General features: G+C 39.8%; 1 protein-coding gene across 1 annotated transcript; it reads right to left on the bottom strand.

Moving 5' to 3' along the window:
- Positions 1-634: 634 nt before the first annotated feature.
- Positions 635-12,539, bottom strand: mapk13 (mitogen-activated protein kinase 13). The gene is made up of 12 exons (XM_085781263.1): positions 12,290-12,539; positions 9,681-9,810; positions 9,465-9,523; positions 8,161-8,266; positions 7,795-7,824; positions 6,096-6,143; positions 5,766-5,880; positions 5,061-5,132; positions 4,460-4,539; positions 3,634-3,712; positions 1,346-1,519; positions 635-1,036 (listed from the first exon to the last, which is right to left on the bottom strand). Exons 1-12 carry the CDS (start codon positions 12,400-12,402, stop codon positions 951-953), a joined length of 1,092 nt encoding a protein of 363 aa, XP_085637389.1. The 5' UTR covers positions 12,403-12,539; the 3' UTR covers positions 635-950.
- Positions 12,540-23,266: the final 10,727 nt, after the last annotated feature.

Here is a 23,266-nt window from a genome sequence, read left to right as displayed (position 1 = left end):
TCTAAATATGTAGTTTCAACACGGGGCTGTTAACGGTATGTGGACGGTTTTCTCCGAGGCTGTACTCTGGAAACCTGACACCTGTCCTGTCCTGTCATCCCCATGTAGGCCACACAAGACATGTGTGCACACATGGATGCTGCATGCTCATGTTTATTCTGTTCATATGCACAAACACTCCACTGCTCAGAGGGGGAAAAAAGAGAGAAGAACCAGTGGCATATTTAAAATTATTTTTCATGGTTATAATCAGTGTCATGTGTAGCAAAAGCATGTGCAGGGTCTCCATTCAAATGGATGATGCAATGAATATATCAGAATAATTTGAACCTATACAATGCAACTAGAAAGACACACAGAGGGTTGGGAATACATTTGTGTGCAAGGGCGAAATTGATATACAGCATGGATGACATTACTGTACTGTGGAACAAGTGCTAAAAGCAGACACATAAATTAAAAGGACTTGTTGCTTTCAGCACCACACACTCATGGCCACACAGTCCATTAGGCACCATATCGCACAGTTGCATTGTTACTGCTGATCTTTTGGTCCCCTACTGGTCAGGGGTTTTCCTGCTAATTAACCTTATCAAGATGATAATGCAAAAAAAAAAAAAAAACTTCATACATATCTTGTCTTATTGTTTAATTGGAAAACAATATTACAGTAAATCTTACAGTTAACCCTGTGACATCTGGTCACAATAAATTTGCAAGACAAACTCACTGACAAGGAATGTTTAACACATAGCAAACTACATTTAGGAAATAATTGCACATGACAAAAAAAATAAATGGTTAAAGTTTTAAAATGATCACTCATCTGAACACTGACTCAAAATCTAAACATCTCCAGGCTTGAAGAAACAGAGTGGATCCATGGTTAGAGTATACAAGGGCACCATTGGCTGTATTCTGTGGTTGGTTGGGGCACAACATTCATCAGGTCACTGAGAGATAGTCAGGGTGTTTTTCCTCTTGGAGTCCCGCCGGGGGAACGGCACAAAGTCTTTCACCTCTTTAAAACACAACCCTGTGGGCAGAGAGAGGGGAGACCGTTTGTTTTCTGCATGTGCAGCATGTTTACAATAATGTAAAGATGTACAGCAAGGTGCATTTACGTTAATTATTCATCACTACGTTAACAGAGGCCCAGCAACAAAGTGGATGTGCACTTGTAAATTAGTCAACATAGTAAAAAGAAAATGTCTATGACTGTGAGACTGTTTTTGTTCCATCACTCTCATACAAAGCCACAGACAAAAATACAAATACAAATTCCAATAAATATGAACACCACTCTCATCTGCATAGTGGTTATATCAAGTTCTTTTTTTCTTACGCTTCCACTCTTCTAGGGACAATGTGGCGTTGTCATGGCTGTCATCATACATCTCAGGCTCACGGAAGTCATCCGGGTCCCTCAGACTGTCGAAGTACGGGTGCTCCAGAGCCAGTTCTGCTGTGGGCCTCTCGTCCCCATCAAGGACCAGCATCTTCTCCAGCAGGTCGACACCTGCAAATAATCAGTGGTACGGAGGAATGCAATAAACTTTAGATGTCAGTGAATGTGATATTGAACATTCGGCGGCTGCAGCAACCTTACGATGCAATGCAATATGAAATATTTATAACCCCTCGGGCGGAAACTGAACATCATTAATATAGGACAGACGACAGCAGAGAACAGAGACATCTCACAGGCAAGATAGGTGGACAGCATAGAAGCGTAACAATAAAAGTAGGAATGTAAGAAAATATTGATACACAAAAATACAAAAAAACAATATTTTAGGATGTGATACTGTATCAAAGAGCTGTATTCGTATTTTATCAATAGATTACATGGTGACAGTGAATTCTTTTTGTTCTTGAACCTCTGAGTGATGTTAATTCCTCTGTTCAGACTGCATGAAAAATATGTTCTGTAACAACTATGTATTATATTAATTACAAACTTAATTTCTAAATGTTTCCATGTATCCATCCTGTAAACACTATTTGAGGTTTTTTTTACTGACTAGTGAAGATGACAACTCCTCTGTTCATATGGCACAAAAAGCATTTTACATTTGCATTTGTTACAAAACAAATGCATGTCCAACTGTCCTGATTCTGAATGCATAAAAATTAACAGTATCTGTCTTTGCATACAACATTGTGTCTTTTTCATACTATAAAGGGTAGACACATGGAAAAAAAAAAGGAAATTATCACCTTGCTTAGAGTATCCCAGTATATCATATTTTCACCACACTTTGGGATACGTATCCTATCGCCAGAGTTTTGTCAGAACACAGCCCCAGTAACCATCAATGAGACGTTATTAGTTTATGTAAGTGGTTGCTTGTAGCATCAATGACAACAAATTAATGGATACTAGTGTAACCCAGGTCACAAATACCTGTTGACATGTGACGTCATCATTTTGTGTCTCTCTCTTCTATTTAACTTAGCACTTGCTACACTAGCATTACCACAATCCTCAGTACAGCCATCTAGTAAACAACATCAGCAGATCAACATTGTTATCAACAACAAAGGCACCCAGCGACAATGTTCATTAAAAAACTTCACTGCAGCAGGTACAAAAGACTTTCTGAACCTGTCTGAGGAACACATAGCCATAACAAGCCTGTTACTGAAAGAGCTCCGCGGTTCACTGTTGTTCACTGGATGGCCCTCATGAGCTTCCTATCTGTTCTATTCTTCACAATCACTGCTGGGCTAAAGCCAATAATAGATCCTGCCTTCTTTATTAATCTATTGATCTTCCTCCTTTTCTCTGAGCTTAAACTCCACACACCCACCCCTGAAAAAACACCCAGGACTGGTGGACTGGACGTTTTCAAAGATGACGCTGGTGTTCTCTTTCCAGCCCAGCCCGTTATCCATGAGGACACCGAGGTACTTATGAGACGATTCCCCCTCAGGAGCTACATCTTTAATCAGGACGTGAATCACTGTCACTGCAGTCTTTTTCTTTCTACAATCAATAACAAACTATTTGGTCTACTGAGATTTTCATTGTATCATTTTACAAAGTTATCTACCTGCTGTTAGTTAGGTAGCTAGGTGGTCATCTATTAGGAAACAAGTCATTAGTGCTGAGTCACCTGAAAACTACTAGAGGTGAGAATCAGATCCTGGACACGACCTGCAGTCTGACATTATTAAAGTAAACAAAAACAGAGAAAACATTGTGCCTTACCAGTTACCAGTAGCAATAACTAAACAGGTCCCAAGAGACAGAATAAAGAAGCAGTTTTGCTGCTGCCAATGACATAAAATGTATCATGTAGAGATTTCTCCTCATCTTGACCAACCTCACACTATTTGCTCAGAACAGTGAGCGGGAAATCTTTTATCACGTAGGAGTGGGGGGAGTCGTTATGGAGTCATAACATTCAGAGACACAAAGGAACAAAAAGGACATGATAAGGAAATGAAAGTGCTGCTGCCACTGTAACACCACACTGAACTGACCCTGAACTGCTTTGTTGGGCCAGCAGCACAGTGGACTCTATAGTAGAAAACTGCAATTATGCAGTGTCTGATTATTTATGTGATAAACTGAAAAAATGAAAATGTGTGTCAGCCTGGACCTGGACCAGGAACAGGAGGACTCACCCTGTGCACTGGCTCTGGTGAACAATGTGGAGAAGTCCTTTCTGGGATAACGTGGAAGAGCCTTCACATAATTCTTGGCCTATTTTTAGAGACAAATAAACAAACTGAAATGCGAATCAGAACAACAGCTTATTTTTAATCTCTCCAATAACAACATCATAACCCCAATTTACAGACATATTAGTATCAAACCTCTGAAAAATATGCACTTGAATAATTTTCAGTGTCCTTCAGCTGCTCAGAAACGGAGTGTGCATTGTTATTAGTTATATAAAGCTGATGAAAAATTGTATAAAAACAGGGTTATTGTAATGCTTGAGCAAGAAGAACATCAGAGGCACTGTTCTTGCAGAGATAAAAATATATCCTGAAATTTTTATGTGCAGAAATCAACAGACGCTCACACAGAGCAACTCATGAGCTACTACCGGTAATATGCAGATGGATGATGGTTGTTGAAGCTTGGTGGTATTATAATCTCTTACTGGTGGTGCATGATGGATAAAAAAAAAAAGAATCTCATTAGATTTCACACACCTCCTCCTGTATGTTTTTGTTGATGACCTAACTTTTCCTCTAGTGCCACCCTCAGGACACATTACCAGTAAAGCTTCTGAGTAACAAAATCTTTGTCATTGTTATTGTTGTATGCAATGTACACAATAATAATAATGTTATATTGTGGCTGTTGATGTGCGTGTTATAAACCCTATAGGCCCCAAAACACCATTCAGATCAGGGATTTCAAATCCCAACTGTAGTTTCTTTCATTACATGCAAAATGTGTATTTATGACTAACAGCACACACTCGGTGACATGTCCTACCTCTGGACTGTCCAGCTTCTGTATGAACTCTGGTCCAGGGACTCCTGTCACTTTCATGATCTGAGTCAGCTGGTCCATGTCTGGTGGTATTAAAAGTCAAGGATTTCATAACCTGATGGATCTTCTAGTGGATTCATACTTGTGTGTGAGTCCACAGAGACGCAGTCGGAAAAGCAGGTTTCCAAGCAGCTCCATAAAACAGCTGTTTGATGAAACAGTGGCAGCTTTATTTGTTAGCCGCTGCTATAAATCAAAAAAACTGCATTAGGTGCAAAAAAAGAGCATAAAAAGAAAATATAAAACATGCAGCAAAAAGAATGTAATAGCCAAGTAAAAGCAGCGGTGGACGCTGCCTGGGGAGATCTACTGCATGTAATATACTGTAACTGCCTTTTGTGTTCCATTTTGCACCAGATTTATGGTTAAATAAAACTGTCACTGTTTAATCAAGCGACTTTCAATCTCATTTATCATTACACTGATTTGATAAGAAGCTATTAAAACATGGAATCACATTGTATTTATCTATTTCTGTACATTCAAAGCTTTGTCATTATTTAGATTTACACAGGCTTGGCTTCAACAGCTGATGAAAGGATACAGTCTTTTCCTTTGAAAAGCGTCTTCCCATTGATCATTTCTGCCATGATACAGCCCACAGACCAGATGTCCACTAGAATAAACAGGAAAAAAAAAACATATCAGTGAGAATCCAAAAAGAAAACACATCACTGTTCAAAAGAATTTACATTTAGCTCAGTGGAATAGAAATGAGGAAGGTGGCATTTATGCGCCAGAGCAAAGTTCCCATTCTCAACAGGAAGCAGAATCTATTGTGCTGTTTATATTGGAAATATTTGGTGAGTAATATAATCCTATAAAGGGTGAAGGGCTTTCTTTGCTACATGCCATCCTCTAGAAATTGTTTACAAAATAACAATAAAAAAAACGACCGCGAAACATAAATCCTGGGAAAGTGAGTCAGCTCTGTCACTCAGCCTCAGCACCATGAGGCTGCTGTCAGACCCATCTGTGTCAACATCCAACAGATTAAAGGAAAAAAAAATTTGCTGTCAGAATGACACACATGCAACTTCAAGTGAGGTTTCATGCACCAAGCGACAGGATTATAGTAAAAAAACTGCTGACCCGTAAAGTAACCACACAAAACACAGCTAATAGAAATATTTCCCTGTAAGTGACAAACAGCAAACAGTTACAGCAGCGACAGGTGAACCGAGAGCAGTCGAGATGACAGAAAGGACGCGGGTACAGTAAGAATATGTAACAGCTACGATTGTCTTGCCAGTCTGGGTGTAGTGCATCCAGTTCAGAATGACCTCAGGCGCCCGGTACCAACGGGTCACCACGTAGCCCGTCATCTCGGCGTCTGTACTGCGAGCCAGACCGAAGTCCAGGATCTATATCGGAGACAAAAATGATCACTATCAGGACCATGATGTCAACAGAATGAGTATATAGCTAATATATCCTTTAATAAGGTGTTGTTTGAAAACAGAAACATCTGTAATTGCTACTTTTATAATAGAATCTGCATCTGCATCTCCGCTGTTGTTTGCAGCAGCTCTGTCATTGCAGTGTGGTCATGTTTTTGAACATACTTTGAAGTACAAACCTTCAGTTCACAGTCTTGGTTCACTGCCAAGTTTCCAGGCTTTAGATCCTGTAGAAGAAAATAAATTGAGTGATGGTGTCTTCACACAGTGAATTACAGAAAATGACAGTGGTTGTACCGTAGCAGCATCACAACTGGGAGCAGAGAAGAGCCTCAGCTCCCGTGGTTCCTGCAGCTGTTCTTCTCAATGCATAAACACTGTAGGCACTTTAAAAGGGAGTCAGTGACTCATGTGTAAACTGACCATAAGTCCGACTGTGTCATTTCTGCAGAGTCATTCATAAAATAAACAGTCACAATCACATAATGTGTGATAAGTGTTGGTGACTGCTGATAACACCTTCACTGCCACAGGAATCACTGCAGTAATGGCAGGGTAACACTTTAACAGAGGACTGAGTCACAGTGTGCATGAATGAGCTTTTTGCAGTTCAGTTTAAACAAAACAACAACAACAATTATTTCATATCACAGCACCACACACACAGGCAACTTAATTAATATTGAGCACAACTCATACAGATGAAAAGGAAGGACGATGACATAAATTGGTACGTGGGGCAGGTGGGTGGGGGAGTGTGCACTATTGTGGAGGTGAAAGTTTGTTTTCTGATGGTAGGTGGGATATGTTTGTATGTTTCACTCAAATGGGGCTGCAGGTTGAGCACATGGTGACAGGACCCTGTTTCTCAAAATGGACCACACCCACATCATCAAGGAGGGAGGGGGTGTAATGTCCTACTTGATAGATTGATTTATAGTTCAACATTTTGGAAAATTTGCCTATTGACATAATCCCTATAGTCACTGGAGTAGGTTCATTACCTTTAATTATTGGTGCATGTTGTTTTGAGATCCACAGGGCAGAGATGAGAGCTGCTCAGCAAACACAATGGAGGTGAACGGTACAGGTCCCCTGTCCCTCATCAAACTCATCAAATACACAATCCAACAACTCCAAAAGCTCTTGTGGAGAAGTTGTGACCTGCACATTCACCACACTATGAAATAATAATGTAACATTACGAGACAGAGTTGTTTTCGAGGCAAATGCGTAGCCTGAACTATATTCCAGACATGTCTGCTGGGCGGAGTGACTTCAAAAACGCAAATAGTTTCGAGTATTTTCTTACTGTGTCGTAATGTTACATAATTACACATGATTATTTCATAGTGTGGTGAATGTGCAAATTTGCCAAAATGTTGAACTATCCCTTTAGTAGTAGTAGATCACCTACAAAATGATTTTTGATTCTTCATATTAGTTTTACTCTTCATATGATTTGGCTCCATGAGTCTGTAATAAGGCTTTCATCTTACAAGTTAGTATCTATCTGATCTTTGAGTATGTTGCATTGATCTAACTCCACTTTTGCCTCACACACCCACAGGTCTTGGCAGCCGGTGCCGGGCCTCTGGGTGTGGCCTGACATCTCAAAACACGCACTCAGACATCAGAGTGAACTCATCCTACCTGTTGGGGCAGAGCTTATTCTGACTCGTTAACAATGACGAAATTAAATCAATCTTGTCCTTCTGTTGAACAGGGGGAAGAGCACGTCTACTATGTGAGTCAGAATAATGAACTCAACATGTTACAATTTCTTCAGAAGGTAAAAAACCCCCCAAAAAACAGTTCAGGTTGAAGCTATATTTTTCTTCCCCTCGGCTCCACAATGACAAACTGGCTTGTACTCACCCTGTGGATGATCCCAGCCTTGTGAATGTACTACAGAAACAGAGAGACAGAGGCATTTATATTGCATCAATATCCAATATTTATGCTATGGTTAATTGGTTTATGTATTTTTAATATGGCTGGTTTTATTAATGTTTGCCTGTTTGCACTGTGCGCTGTAACAGCAGTGGAGTTAAATAGTTAGTTTAGTTACACCTAAAAGACTTTAAAAGGACAGGGCATACACCAAACTATCTATTATATTTTAACAAAGTGCATTGATCTGTGCTTCCTTACTTTTATTAATCAAACTTTTTCTATGATTATATACATTGCACCTTTCATTATGTATATATGATGACCATGTTGAGAAGAACTCGAGCTCACCCTGAGTCCACAGAGCATCTGGTAGACCAGAAACTGGACTTTGTCTTCTGAGAGGTTACCTCGCACCTTCGACAGGTCAGTAAACATGTAAGGCATCACCAGGTAGCTGTGGAAAGGAGCGAGGTCAGAGAGGGGCAGCGTAAGAACACAGTAAAATGATTAGCAACAGGCCGAGCATGATATAACACATTTATTCAGTCAAGATCACAGCTAAGCACAAAGAGAGGCTGTTACTACACCCTGTTAATGCTGTAATCCACGTCTTTTCATACTTTTATTAAGGAGCTTTGGCTGCCTGTACACTTTTATGTAAACTGTTTCAGTATTTTTTTTCTTTATGTGGTGCTCCAATGCCAAAGTTAGCATGTATACATCGTATTAGCAATATTAAACTTAGAAGACTAAATAATCACCCAACTGAAAAAAACATATCTACAAGTATCACACACATAGATTCGTTTTTTAATATGGAAAAACATCTCCTAATTACTGATAAATGCCAAAGTGTCGCTGTTAACTTTGTTTGCCCGAAGCCACTGACGAAACGTCTGTGTGGCAACAAAAGAAGATATTAAAAGTAACTTAAGTGCTGTCATCTAATATATTTTACATAAATCAAAATTAATAAACGATCTTACAGTTGCCGAAGAGTGGAAAGAGACCATTCAGATAAGATTGATCCTCAGTGAGAACATGACACAACGTCTGCTGTTTCATGATCTTTGGCTGGATCACTCTGGGCAATTTCAGGTTTGATTCAAGGGTCGTTATTTTGCTAGATTGTTTGTCCTAATAACCGATTGGGCTGGTGAGTGCGTTCAGTAGATTATAGTGTTAAATCTCATGTGAGATATGAGAATTGTCCACTTTATAGCCAGCCTTAGAGTTTCTTCACCTTTCGTTCTTGAGACTGACAGATTTTGGTCTCTGTATCCAGTGATTCATCCTTATTTGATTTGACACTCTTCAGCAGAAAGTCTTCACCCCTGGGGCTGTAATCCAGTGATATTTTAATGCTACAATGATAATTCTAAATGCTATACAGTGTTATTTTTCACAGCGGTTTAGGTAAGGCCCCTTCCTGTTTAATGACAGTGGTCAGGTCAGCTTTCATCCCATCACCCTGGAGACGTATCTCTTGTTTAATCGCCACCCCCCCCCCCACACCAGAAAACAATCCCTCATTCCCAGAAATCATTCTGCAGTCCAGGACCCACAGGCATTGCTGGTAGGTGAATACTAAACCTGCAGATCACCAGATAGGCGTTGTCCGCCTCTGCCTGAGGCCTTTGCTAGATACTCACAAGTCTTGGAAGTCACTGAGGCTTGAGGCAGGTGTAAACACATCAAGGAGTCCTATCACCTAGTTGGAATGAAAGTCAGACCAACACAGACATGGGGGCAAGAAAGTACAATGCCACATTAATATATCTAAAATGCAATATAATTACACTTTAAAGAGGACAAAAAACACATGGGAAGCAGGGTAGTAGGGAATATGTCAGCTTTAGTCTACTCACATTTTCATGCTTCATGTGTTTGAGCAGCCGGAGCTCTCTGTAGGCCCTCTTAGCAAAGATCTCTGACTGGAAAGGCCTGTGGAGCTTCTTGATGGCCACTTTCTCTGTATTCTTCTCATTTATCGCTGAGCTGTGGTGCATAATGGAATAACGAGTCAATAGCTGTGCAGGCTGGGTCTACGTGTGTCATCTAGTTTCACAATGATTCCCCCTCTTTTGAAGTGAGCGAGCAGTGGCAAGTGACAGAGGCCGATCTATTTTCAGGTTTCACTCTCACTAAGAAGCTGTGCATTAAAATGACATGCAGCAGCAAAGACGTTCTCAGAGTGAGGTGCTCACTCTCTAACTGAGTGGGGGGGTGGGGGGGTGTCTGTGGATTATTAAGTATCAACATGTGAATGTTTGGCAGCTGGCGACGTGCATGTTTGCAGTGATCTGCAGGGCACCGGATCGTAGGAGGAGAGGCCTGTTGGGCTATTTTGGAGCCGCATCCACCAACACACATTACACACATCGTTTGTGCAAACTAGCGCTGTGGACAACACCGATGCACTAATGTAGGATATTACAGTAATTTGTGCACGGACGCCAGACAAAGATCTAAAATAAATAAATACAGCTCATCTCATACACAGTAGCCTACAGTAGCAATGAAACTGGTGAATATGTTTCTGTTGATTATTGCCTTTCTCTTCCCTAGTGTGTGATTTCTCACGAAAGATGCTTTTTGGAAGACGTGCAATCTGGCGAAATTACAGATAATGGTGGCTCGATCCCAGCCGTTCTTTTAATAGGCAGACATTTAAAGCTTCAACAGACCATAACTCCCAAAACAATAATGCTTAAAACCCCAGTAACCGCACTCAGAAGGTCCAATGTCTGCAGCTATGACGACAGGAGTCCACCGTGATGGATGTTAAACCATTTCAACTTTACGGACAAAGGGATTCCTCAGAACTTTTACCTCAGTGGTCAGTGCACTCAGACCAGTCGTCTATAAACAAGCTCAAAGGGATAAAACAAAAAAAAAAGAGTGGGAGTTGCGTAACACAAACAACCTTGCCATAACACAGTAACTATTTTTCTGAATAAGACTAAATCATGAATGTTCAGCTGATCTCATCCTTTAACTTCCCATTGGACTTTCACAATAATCAAATATTATTTACAGTTCATCTACATGTAATGTATGCACAGTGTACAGAATTAAATCCTAAAATGTATTTTCAGATTAAGGTACATTTAAGTGTAGGCTGTGTTGTTGACCACAGCAATGAAATTAAAGCAATCATATCCTAAACACACATATTTGGCTTTTAAGGTTGATACATTTTGTTATAATATACACATAAAATAAACAAAATTTACAAATGAATGAAAGAAATGTGACATTTTTGGACTTTTTAAGATGGTAGTGAGCTGATGGTTCCTCAGGTTGGTGGATCTCTGCTCGGGCCGAATATGAAATCTCATTTCTAAAATCACAGCTATCTGTGGGTCATAGGTCACAGTACATTTGAACAAAAATAGTAGCTAAGGTGTTGCAGTGTATGACAACTACAGACACAAGTAAGGAAGGACAGTTACACACTTTATCCCATATTGATTGAATTTAGCTATTTCTGTAGTGATCTGCATAAACCACATGCCACCTGGAAATCAAAAGCACTGAGTGCTGATGGGTGTGCCATCTGCTCAGACTCACTCAGTGTGCTTACAAATGAATGTGAATGTCACAGCAGCAACATGTTCCCACAGAGAGTTGTGTTTCCTTCATGGCTCTACACACCACGCATCAAAACACGTGTAGATAAATGTAAGACAATAAAATGCCTACAATGTTATATATTAAATATTACAATCAGAGGAAATACAATGACATCAGGAGGAGCTGACAGAGGGATGTCAGCAGCTGCCTTGGCCTGCAGCTATTCTACTTTTAACTTTATTGAATCTTTTGGTTGTTGTTAATGAATGCCTTGTGAAAGAGGAGCTGATTATGTATAATTCTGCTCCTTTTCATTTAAGATTTGAGATGTACTTCAGCTTTTAAGGTGTCTTCTTTTGTCAAGGAATTAAATTATGAACATAATGTGTTTGTGAGTCCTACTCCAAGTTTATGTCAGATTACACCCTACATGTGACTGCATGTTGAGATGAAAGAGCAAAGTGGCCATCTTTAAAACTGTCACGCTAAAAGAAACCTAATTACCTGCTGTGTGTGTGCAGGTAGGTAGACATATAGGTGGTTTACAGGTGCACGTTGTGCGGTGCGTGCGTGGTGCTCACGTTAACACATGGCGCGTGCAGTTCAGGTGTGTTATAAAGCGTCGGATGTGATGTGTTATTACATAGGTTGCTCCTGTGCCACCGGTGTTGACAGTTGGTGCGTTTATGCGTGTGTGTGTGTGTGTGTGTGTGTGTGTGTGTAGGTGGTGCACAGGATATAACCCGGGCCCACGGCGAGCTGCTCGGAGCCGGTGCATCTTATCGTCGGTGAGTGCTGACACACGGTCCGGTCCGAGCTACGACGACACACACATACACATAATACACAAACACACACGCACACACACTAAAGACAGCACAATCCAGGGTAAATCACTCACCACACAGCGCCGTAAGCCCCGGTGCCTATCTGCTTGAGCCGTGTGTATTTCTCCATGACTTCCCACACCGTGCTGTTGATTTCCTCCCGTGAGAAACACGACCGAGCCTCCATGATGAAGAGGAGAAGGTGAAGCTACAAGAAACTTCTCCTCCCTCCTCCCGCGAACCTGTCACTTCTTTGGAAGCTAAAAGCAAAACACTGCTCAAGAGTGAGACGAAGCCTCGCACTTCACTTCCGCTACGGGTTTTCAAAATAATATCCGTGAGTCACGAACTGCGTAGGAGTAGCTAGCAGATTTTTTAGCCTATACATTTTTAACACAATATAATATAATAAAGTAGGCTGTCACAACAATACAGACATTTGTTTCCTTGTCTATTTTTGCCAGTGATAATGAGTATGTATATTAGTTTTATTTGCAAGTCTCTCTCTCTCTTTCTCCTCTGACATCAAAACGTATTTGTTGGTTTTTGCTTCTGATTCATGTAGCCCATACACGTGTATCTAATATCTATGCATGTAGCCTACATGCAAGTGAAAAGTGAAAACAATAACCTGTCAACAACCATCCATTAGCTAGGTTTTTCCTTTTCTCTTGTTTCTCTTGTTTAAAAAAAAAACTGTCACGTCTTTCTTTTTTCATTTGAACTTTACAAATGTATTTTCAAGAAGCTCTGTAGGCCTAACTTTAATATTACTGGAAGTGAACTTTATTCTGAAGGTAAATCCACTACAGTTCCTGTGTGCCTCTCGTGGTCTTTACATAGAGGCAGTGTTATTGTCACTGCCAGTAAACTACGCTTCATCTATTATCATCGTATAACATGTAAAAAATGAAAGACTTTTTAACTGAGCTTCAGTTTACGTAAAAGAAGAAGAAGAAAAAACCATTAGCCTACATCATGAGAAGAATCACCCGATCGGAAAATAACTAATGGTGTAAACACCGTAGAGACCATGCAATCCCATAGAGAGAATAATCAGACAGCCTGCGTGCTCAAACATGTCAATATGACTCGATTTGCTCTCACCCACACACAGTAGGTGTTACTTGTCATGAATAATTACTGTACATTACCAGACGTTTATGAATCATGGCAGCCCACAGCAGGACACTCACACTCACAGGCATGGACAGAAACCCAAGCCAGGAGATTTAACTTTTGAAAAATAGGTATTTCATCTAAAAAGGATCAATAATCCACATAGGCCTACATGAATCCTTCTTTGTCTTTCTTCCTCTAATAATAATTTATTGCACATGGATGTTGTTGTGGTGTTGGGATGTGATGAAAGACATTAAAAGTTTATAAATGGTGTATTGTCATTGCTGTAGGCCTACAGTATTTAACAGTTATGTAACGGTACATGTACGTTAAAGCCTGACAAGCCAGAAAAGCAACGCTGAAACCTGTGTCATCATATCCAGGTACTGCTCCCATGATAAAAGACTGACAGTAAACAGCTTAACACCTGCAGGCCAGAGCCTTTCCATTGAACTTCTGCAGAGTTGTAGATAAAGTTGTGAGATAACTTCATGTAGACTCAATTCTTACATGTGTCCATACTGCAAAACACAACCTGACAACCATAAGAAATGTGTTTTTAGAACAGTTTTAGTATGAGTGCTTCAAAGAATAGTGATGCTTTTCTTTTCTGATGCAACAGAATATACCAGTATTTTTTTGTTACACAAACAACACTATCAAGAAAATTACAAAAATAGGTCTGCAACCCTGTCAGTCACTGATAACATGATGGGCACTCTCAAGATGTGATGATGCATGTAACCAAAGCATGCACAGTAGCTATTATACAGCATCTACTGTGGTCTATGTCTTCATTTGGGTTGCAGAAATACAATGAGTCAAGAATTGATGAAATTATCAGCTGCACAAAGCAGAAAGTGCCGCAAAGGAGAAGGAGGAGAAAATAAGACAACGTGGAGGTAAGACTCACCATGACTCTGCACATCATTAATGTTGAGTTACAATTATCTCTATAGGGGACCAACATTGCCAGAACCCAGTAAAAGGTTATAAAGCTGATGATGCTGAATGCCTCCTCTAGTCTTTCCTGCTGTTAATTCTGACGTTAGCAGAATAGAAATAGCTCCTCCTGAGATACTTTGCCATTTGTTAGACTACGAGAATAAATACAAATGTATGTTTTCTGTGTGTCTTCTATTTGGCTCATGTCAGTTGAATGTTAAAGGGATAGTTCAACATTTTGGCAAATTGGCCCATTGCCATAATCCCTATAGTTTTAGAATAGGTTCATTACTTTTAATTGTCGGTGCAAGCTATTACTAGCTACTTTAGAATGGCGGAGCAGAACCGCAAGCTGCTAAGATCTCAAAGGAGTTTAAATCGAAAGCAACTGGACTTAGTTACAAGTCCAGTTGCTTTCGATTTAAACTCCTTTGAGATACTATGACCTGGACAAATGAGAATATGCACAGGCAAGCTGCTAAGAGCTCCGCTACGGAAACTATTGGGATTTCTTGATTTCCAACTCATCAAATACACAATCCAACGACTCCAAAACGCTCTTGTGGACAAGTTGTGACCTGCACATTCACCACGCGAGATAATAACGGAACGTTATGAGACGGAGTTGTTTTAGAGGTAAATTCATGCAAAACCGCTGATGCACGTTCCCGTCGGGGACAGTTCGGAATGCAGTCTCTGCATTTGGCTCTGCTCCGCCGTTCTAAAAATAGCTTGCACCGACAATTAAAGGTAACGAACCTATTCCTAATGTCTACCTAATGTTGAACTAACCCTTTAAGTTGTTTTATTCAGATGGTGAAAGCATATTCAGGGTTTGTTTGGGAATTGAGTCACTGCAGCTCTCTCCTTTGACAACATTGAAAGTGGAAAAAATGGGGTATGAGGTCACTGTTTTTATGTGAGCAGTAAGTTAGGTCTTAACCGCTGGATGGCACAAAATGACGATAATATATCTGTGTAGGTTGAAAGGGTAATGGATCAATATGACTCAGCCTTTGGTTGGCCAGCGACTCACTTTCTGGCTTTTTAAAAAATCACTCTCCATCCTGTCCTCTGATGTGGAGAGAAAACATCCCACCCACTCACCCATCCACCCACTGGAGTTTCAGGATGTAAACTAAACAAGTCTCTGTTTAGACAAGTGATTAGTAAAGTAGAGCAGCCTCGAGGAGGAGAACAGAACCATCCATGTGCAGAAAGACTCAACACAGACAACTGGTTTGACTGAATAATCTCAAGTGAATGTTCAGTTTCTAGATTCTTTTAAAACTAGTAAATAGACTGTAACTTTCCATACACCACAAGTATATGAGGTGGACCGCAGTGGAGCAACACTTGCTTTTTTGGAACACACAGCCAACCATAGAGCTAATTTTAAGCAATATTATTCATGTCCTTACTGTACTGTGTTTAAGATACCATCTAAGAGATTTGACATTAGAGCAATGAGTTAAAATGTCTGATATTATGTTTGCAAATTATCATGCCACAGAGGAGCCTCTTGGAGGTGTGGTCTCCTTGTGGCCGACCTCACTTCCTGTTTGCTGATGAGGTGATGCTTTTCATACTTCCTAATCATCACATGTAATTAGTTTTTTTTTCTTTCAAATGTGGTTTAAAAACATTTTCTGTTATCTGTACTATGGGGGTTTCCCTTTTTTATGGACTCTGGAGACTGAGTCATGACAGTACTGATTAACATGAGATGGTCATAACAGTTTGTCTTATCTAATGCTTAATAGTATGTAGTTATAAAGTTTACCAAAGAAAATAAGCCTTAGGGTCAAAAAATGTTCGACATTTTAACTACTTTAAAATGTATAAACAGGATCAAAAAAACTGCCATACTAGTATTACAACATGTGAAGAAATAAGGAAATAGTTCCCATGACCTTGTTTGTGTCCCACCTCACTGATGCAGACTTCATCATGCTGCAGGCTCTTCTGCAGGATGCTGATGAACAGAGGGCAGCAGGGGGAATCAGAGCTCCACTGATGCCAGACTGACTGATGTGACTCTGTACTAAATGTGAACGCTGAGTGGGAGAGAGAGGATGAGATGGTAATGGTGTTCTGTATCATTTTAACACAACATGATACATTCAGTTTTTTTCTCCGGTACCATAAAACCATATTTCTGCTTCCCCACCACGTTCCCTTTTTTCATTCCTGATGATGCCTCGCACTGCTTGACACTTTTGAGGCTGTAAAAGAACAGAACTCAGTGCTCATTGTCAGACTTCACAGTCTTTTCAGTTTCATTTCTGTTGCATTAGCAACGCTGCAGTACAGTGCTCTGTTAGTCATGGTGCACTTAGAGTGATGTGACATTTAAAGCAACATTATGCAACTGTATTAGCTCAACTAAAGACTGGAAAAGTTCTGAAATACTAAAAGGGTCATAGGAGGGGTCAAAGGTTATTTGCTAATTACAGCTAAGGCTCAAGTCCGACACCTAGATATGGAGTCACTTTTTTTGTATTTTTCAAGATACGATCTTAACATATATATACAATATAAAATGTGCTTGCAAAACTTTTTACAACAGTTTTGTGATGACAGCCTTAAAATCTTTTTGAGAATATTGGTAAATGTAGGAAATTGGAATATAGACAACATGTTTTAAAAATGAATGACAAACTCTTTTAATGTCCTCATTCTGTATTGTATATACTGTACTGTTCTGTGTTTTTTTAAAGTATATTTTTGGGGCTTTTTCACCTTTAATGGAAAGCACAGTAAAGAGACATACAGAAAATGGGGAGGCAGAGAGGGGGTGGATGACATGCAGGAAAGGGCCGCTGGATGCGGGATTCGGGCCGCCTGCAGTGCGGACTGTAGCCTCAACACATGGGGCGGCTGCTCTACTAACTGAGCTAAACAACGGCCTATCTAAACTGTGTTTTTTTGCATATCTGTGAGCATGTCAAAGACGAATTTCAACTGCTTTTTGCAAGAAAAACATATGTTCGCATAGAGAATTTTTTTTATATGTACGTTTGATGATATTGCATAAAGTAAATGGTTGCAACATGTCATAGCATATAAGTATATGCACATACATACATATACAGATTTTGCTATTTACTTAGAATCATTTGCTCTTGATATAAGGACATTCATTATATTTCTGTGCTCTATGTTTCTCATCTTTTTTTTCTCTTTTTTTCCACATTAAAGAGTTTTTTTTTCTTATCCTAAATCAGAGTCTAAAACCTGCAGTCTCCTCATTAGTTTGAATGGAGTCAGTGCAGAGACACAGTGGGGGTGCTCTGCAGTGGCCAATCAAATACTTGCATGTGCACATTACTGTTCGACTATGTGAACAGTGTTTCTAATTTGCTATTGTTTCAAACAGAGATAAAAATGTTGCCATCATAAGTGAGATTGTGTCTGAGAGTATTAAAACTTTCATTATACAGATGTTTCAGTCAGGACAGTGCTGTGGACTGTTGGACCAGGCATGGCTAAAACATAATGTGGAGCGTGTTCACTTTTAGCTTCAAACCACAAGTTTGACTTTGTCTGCTGTAGGTACAGATGATTTGTCAAATGTGACATGACTGGACAGTGTGATTTCTGGTTTGTAATGAGATCCAGATTTTTGTTGTTCAAAACAAAAGTGCTTCCAGCACATTAAACAATTCAGACTCGAGTCCGAAAAATGTAAAGCTCCAGCTCCTGTAATCACCTCTTGTGGCTGCAGAGGGGGCTATTGCTACAACAACAACAAAAAAGACATGGTTCTGTTTTAATATTCATTCAATAAATAAATAATTTTCGTTAGCAAATCCACATAATGGCGAACATCAAGATGATGATTTAGTAAACAGAACACAACCCATGTGGGAATTCCAGTTTACAACCCCCACAGGCTTTGAAGCAGATTTGTTTTAATCAAAATGGCAAACTCAAATGTCACATTCAGCTTCTCACTGAATATGATCAGTACAATGTGATGTGTCGACTCTCACATTATCACACCTTTTCATTATTACATTACATTACTACACACACACTTTACTCGCCATCAGGGGGTGAACTGTAAGAGCTGAGAATCAAACCACAAACCAGTGATCTTCTCTCTCTCTCTCTCTCTCTCTCTCTCTCTCTCTCTCTCTCTCTCTCACTTTCTTTTCCATTGTTGTTGAGTTCTTGCTCATGATCGGGATAGTTAGGTCCTTGAAATAAACATAATAAAGAGTAGCTACAGTCTAGACCTGCTCTATATGGAAAGTGCATTGAGATAACTATTGTGATTATATATAGTATTGTGATGACCTTGGGCTGTATGACCTTAGTTTGTTTGGCCTGTTTCTGTTCCCTACATATTTCTTTTCCCCAGGTACTTCCTGATTAGCCTACATCACTGACTCCACCTGAGTGGGACCTGTTTAAGATTGGAGGATCCAAGATAACTTCCCTCTCTCTTTTTTGGGCCTCCTTTAAGTCCAACTTTAATTTATTTGGTCGTAGCCTACCTTAAATTTTATTCAGTTACCGTAGTTAATTAGGTCGGTTAAGTCACTGGTTTGGATTTTAATGTTCCTGCACCCAACACCTACACTACAGTATTGACTTCGGTTAAAGAGGAACTATGCAAATCCGGTCGCTTTTCTACTGTTTTGCTAACCCTCCTCTCGGCCATGCATTTGTTTACAACAAAGCTGGCAAGAAATCAATCAGTAGAGCGGTGGATAACGTAATATATCATATAAGATATCACAACGTGTATATTTGTGTAGTTTAATCTGCCATAAACAAGAGATTACTGGTTACGGGGCGCGTTTGTGTTGCGGTGAGCAGAGATGAGAGGGACACCGGGGTGGCACCGATCTTACAAAAACACAGAGAGTAAAAAGGAGGTTGACAGGAACGTATACCATTAATAATGATGTTGACTACCATATGACAGTCCCAGTAAATCCCAGTGGCTGCATATTTTAAATAAAATACATTAGTGAATAAATAAGCAAAAGGATTCATGAGACTCCTGTAGGCATCTAGTTTGACCTCATCACTGCTCTTTCCTGCAGTCTGCAGAGACATTCATCAGTGAAGAGAAATACTCATTAACATTACAGCTCAATGAAGTTGATACACACAGATAAAATAAATGTGACCACAGTAAAATAAAGACAAGAATCTGTCTGAACATCAGAGCATCAGCAATTTTCATCAGTATAAAATTTTAATTTTAGTCAAATAACTGGCTCCTGCAATAAGTGTGGAAGCAGCTTGTATTTGAGGGTCGATTGTTTGGCTGCTCTTGACTTTTTTTTCTTAAATATCTTAAATCTGTTACCTCCATTTGCATCTGATAGATGATCATATACACTCCTTTTCCTCCTTTCATGGCATTTGCTCAAAGCCAGTGACAGATCTGCTCCCTGGCTATCTGAGGCTTATTGGCCTTGGCGACTTGAAAAAAACCATAAATGACGCATGCAGTGTTGTGTCTTTGCTGTTGCTTGTCCTCTTAATTAGTTTTGTCTCCCTGATCTCCTGCTGTGACTCAGCGTGTCACAACCCTGAGTTTAAAAGCCACTGGCTGAACAGCAGCTGCAGCTCAGCAGCAGAAGAGGAAGGAGGAGAGGGAAGGGAGGGGAAAAAGAGAAAAGCATTTGTGAGTTATTGTGGGGTGTTGTTCATTCGGGTCCCATCTGATTTCACATGATAAAGAAATAGCTAATATTATACTTTATGAAAAAGAACAACAACGGTCACTGTAAACACTGCTAGGAATATTCTTGCACTTTCTGCCCAAATAAACTGGTTGTTTTTTTCCCTCTTTCAGTTTTTGTGGCTCTAATCTCTAGAAATCAAAGTGTTTTATGTGCTTTTAATTATCTGACACACCTACTTCATGTACTTCAGTTGATACATCTTTTCAATGAGGGTGAGAGTATGGCTGTGGACAATTATTATATTAAATGATTTCATCTCAAGAAAAGTGTTTCTTGTGGTAATGGATTAACAGTCTTATTGGCTCAAGTAAAAGTTGTAATATTCTTTTGCTAAGTTGTGTAGGATGTACAATGTGTAGGTGTAGATGTAGGATGTGTAAGACAAACAACAAATATTAACTGTTATTTAATGGATATAATGGATATATTCCATGTCAATGCATGATTAAACACTGAGTTCAACTCCTGTGAGAGGTTATATTGCAGCAAGAAACTACAATACAAAACAAAAAGTTGGGACATGTGATGATTCAAAGCTGATATTAACTTGAAGATAGCACAAAGACACATATGAAATTGAAACCAAAATATTTAATTGTTTTTTGAAAATAATTTGAACATTTCCAATTTGATGGCAACAGTACAATTCAAAAGATGTTGGGACATGGAAACTAAAGACTGGGAGAGTTGTGAAATGTTAAAAGAAAAAACATGCAGTGGAACCAGAGTTTTTAGAGGTGACTGAGAGTCAGAATATCTCTACTTTTTTTTGGCCATTTGATACTAAGTCAGTGGGGAACTTTTAAAGGTGCTTTTACAGTGGCTGAATATTGAAGATCATTGAAGATCATTCTAGAAGTGATTGAGAATCTATGTCATAACTGATGGAACTGTGACGGTTCCTCCACTCTTCTCACTGGGATCATTTGGCCAAACATCTCTACAATACACACACACACACACACTCAAACACACACACAGAGATGGAGCTGCACTGGGGGAACTAAAACAAAATGGCGAGACCACTCCCTGACCTCCTCGCTGAAACAGAGCTTGCGAACAGCATTCGCAAGTTGGCTCCTGAAGAGAGACGAAAACAAATGTTTGAGGAGCTGGGAAAAATGGAGACAGAGAGAAGGGGAAGAGTAGCTCTAGAAGAGAGCGAGGAAGACAAGGAGGAGAAATATATAGGAAAGCTAAAAAGGCTGATGTGGGAGAAGAGGAAACAGGAGGCCAAAAAGAGAGGGGAGAAGAAGAGGAAGCATGGGGCCAAAATGATAGAGGAGGAAAAGAGGAGGGAAGAGGCCTTGCAAGAAACCAATGAGCTGCAGGAGGACACAGTGGAGTGGGAACAAGTCATAATACTAGAGGAGGAGGAGGAGTCTACCATGAGTCTCCAATACACCATAAATCAGGTGAAAAAAGCGCAGCAAAGACTGTGCAAGTTCAGCCTGAAGCACCAGACCTTTGTGAAGATGCTCCAGCGGCAGGGCAGGAGGAAACCTCTGATTAACAACTGGGTTCAACAGTGTGACTCCCCCCTCAGCTCAACAAAATCCCCCGTGGCCCTGCACCTGTCGCAGGAGAAGCTGAAGTCTAGACTGAGCTTAACAGAGTGGCAGGATGAGGTGGAGGAACTGAAGGAGCTGGAGGAGGTGGAGGAGCTGGAGAAAAAGGCCGACGTCTACAGGCGTCACGGTCATTTGTCTGAGCAGATCAGTGTTTACAGCATGTCCAGGAATCACATCCTCAGGAGTTCCTTCCACTGAATGGGACCCATCCTCCTCTCCCTCACTCTGACTACACTGTAACCTTTGAACTTGTTAAATAAAACTACTTTGCATTGATGACATTCGAGTCATACTTGTTGGTTAAGTGGCTCGTAGAATTTCATTAACTTGATGACCATGTCGCGCATTTAAGATGACTGACATTGTTTGTGTTGATCATGGACACTGACTGTGAAACATTATCTGGATGCAGAATATTATTGTTTTTCAATACAAATGATAAAATATACACCTAAAGATACATATAAATTGTCATTTAAGGAAAGGAAAATTGTCATTTAAGGAAATTCAATATGAGTAATTTGAAAAAAAAGAAAAAAAAAATCTGAATATGATGTGAATGGCAAATTGATAAAATAAGACATTTTTAATATTTTTGTTTGATTGAATAGTATTTTTTTTTTTTTACTATGTACTTGTCATTATTGTACTGCTCTTGACATACATATTATATTATATTTTGCATGCCTCCTCCGTTTCTTCTTAATCTTCTTTGCTTTTTTCACATTAAAGAGTTTTTTTTTCTTATCTTAAGTCAGAGTCTAAAACCTACAGTCTCCTCATTAATTTGAATGGAGCCAGTGCAGAGACACAGTGGGGGTGCTCTGCAGTGGCCAATCAAATACCTGCATGTACACATTAGTACTGCTGGACTACTCTGTGATGTGAACAGTGTATTTCTACTGTTTCTAATTTGCTATCGTTTCAAACAGAGATAAAAATGTTGCCATCATAAGTGAGATTGTATCTGAGAGTATTAAAACTTGCTTTGTGTCATTTTAGATTTTGTGGAGATGTGTCTTATTCATTTTACAGACTTACGTATGTTTGAGTCAGGACAGTGCTGCTGACTGTTTGACCAGGCATGGCTAAAACATAATGTGCAGTGTGGTCAGTGTTAGCCTCAAGCCACATGTTTGACTCTGGATGATGAAAAACATCATCTTATATTTTTGTATATACACACTTTAACCAGAGGAAATGCAAAACTTGAATGCCCTCCGTATGGTCTACCTCTGACACTCAGATCATCAGGTCATGTCCATATTTAGGGATCAGTGTGCTGAGGCTGGAGTCCTGCAGACCAGGCCTCATGTGAGACTCGAACCCAACACCTCACTGCTCTGACAGATGAGCCACAGCACATCACAGTGCAGATGCAGTCATTTAAAAGTCTATAAACATCAGATATATTTCATAAAAGCCCTGTGTCATGTTATAAACCTCATGCATGTGGCTTCATCCTATAAAGTTACATTTAAATGGGTTATTCTCTAATGGCTGGAGTCAGTTTAACAGTCTCACTGTAAAATAAACCAAATGAGCCAAAATTTTCCCTCACCTTGTTATTCACTTTGACCAATGCTTTGAGTCCTATCCTGGCAGCCACATTGTCCCTCTGATTTATTGATGCACCCTACAGTTAATCTGCATACTATACATTGTTTTGTGTAAGACTTTACAAAGTTGCTGGCTAATATATGTG

Source organism: Trachurus japonicus, chromosome 7, assembly GCF_045865225.1.
Source record: "Trachurus japonicus isolate A0001 chromosome 7, Traja_1.0".
Lineage (NCBI taxonomy): Eukaryota > Metazoa > Chordata > Actinopteri > Carangiformes > Carangidae > Trachurus > Trachurus japonicus.
This window is presented reverse-complemented; position numbering and strand designations above follow the sequence as displayed.

Excerpts from the sequence above, each read along its gene's own strand:
- mapk13 (XM_085781263.1), bottom strand. The coding sequence starts at position 12,402 with ATGGAGGCTCGGTCGTGTTTCTCACGGGAGGAAATCAACAGCACGGTG. Across the intron at positions 7,825-8,160 it reads AGATGCTCTGTGGACTCAGG|TACATTCACAAGGCTGGGAT; the intron begins GTGAGCTCGAGT and ends CTGTTTCTGTAG. Across the intron at positions 1,037-1,345 it reads GTCCCTAGAAGAGTGGAAGC|GGTTGTGTTTTAAAGAGGTG; the intron begins GTAAGAAAAAAA and ends CTCTGCCCACAG.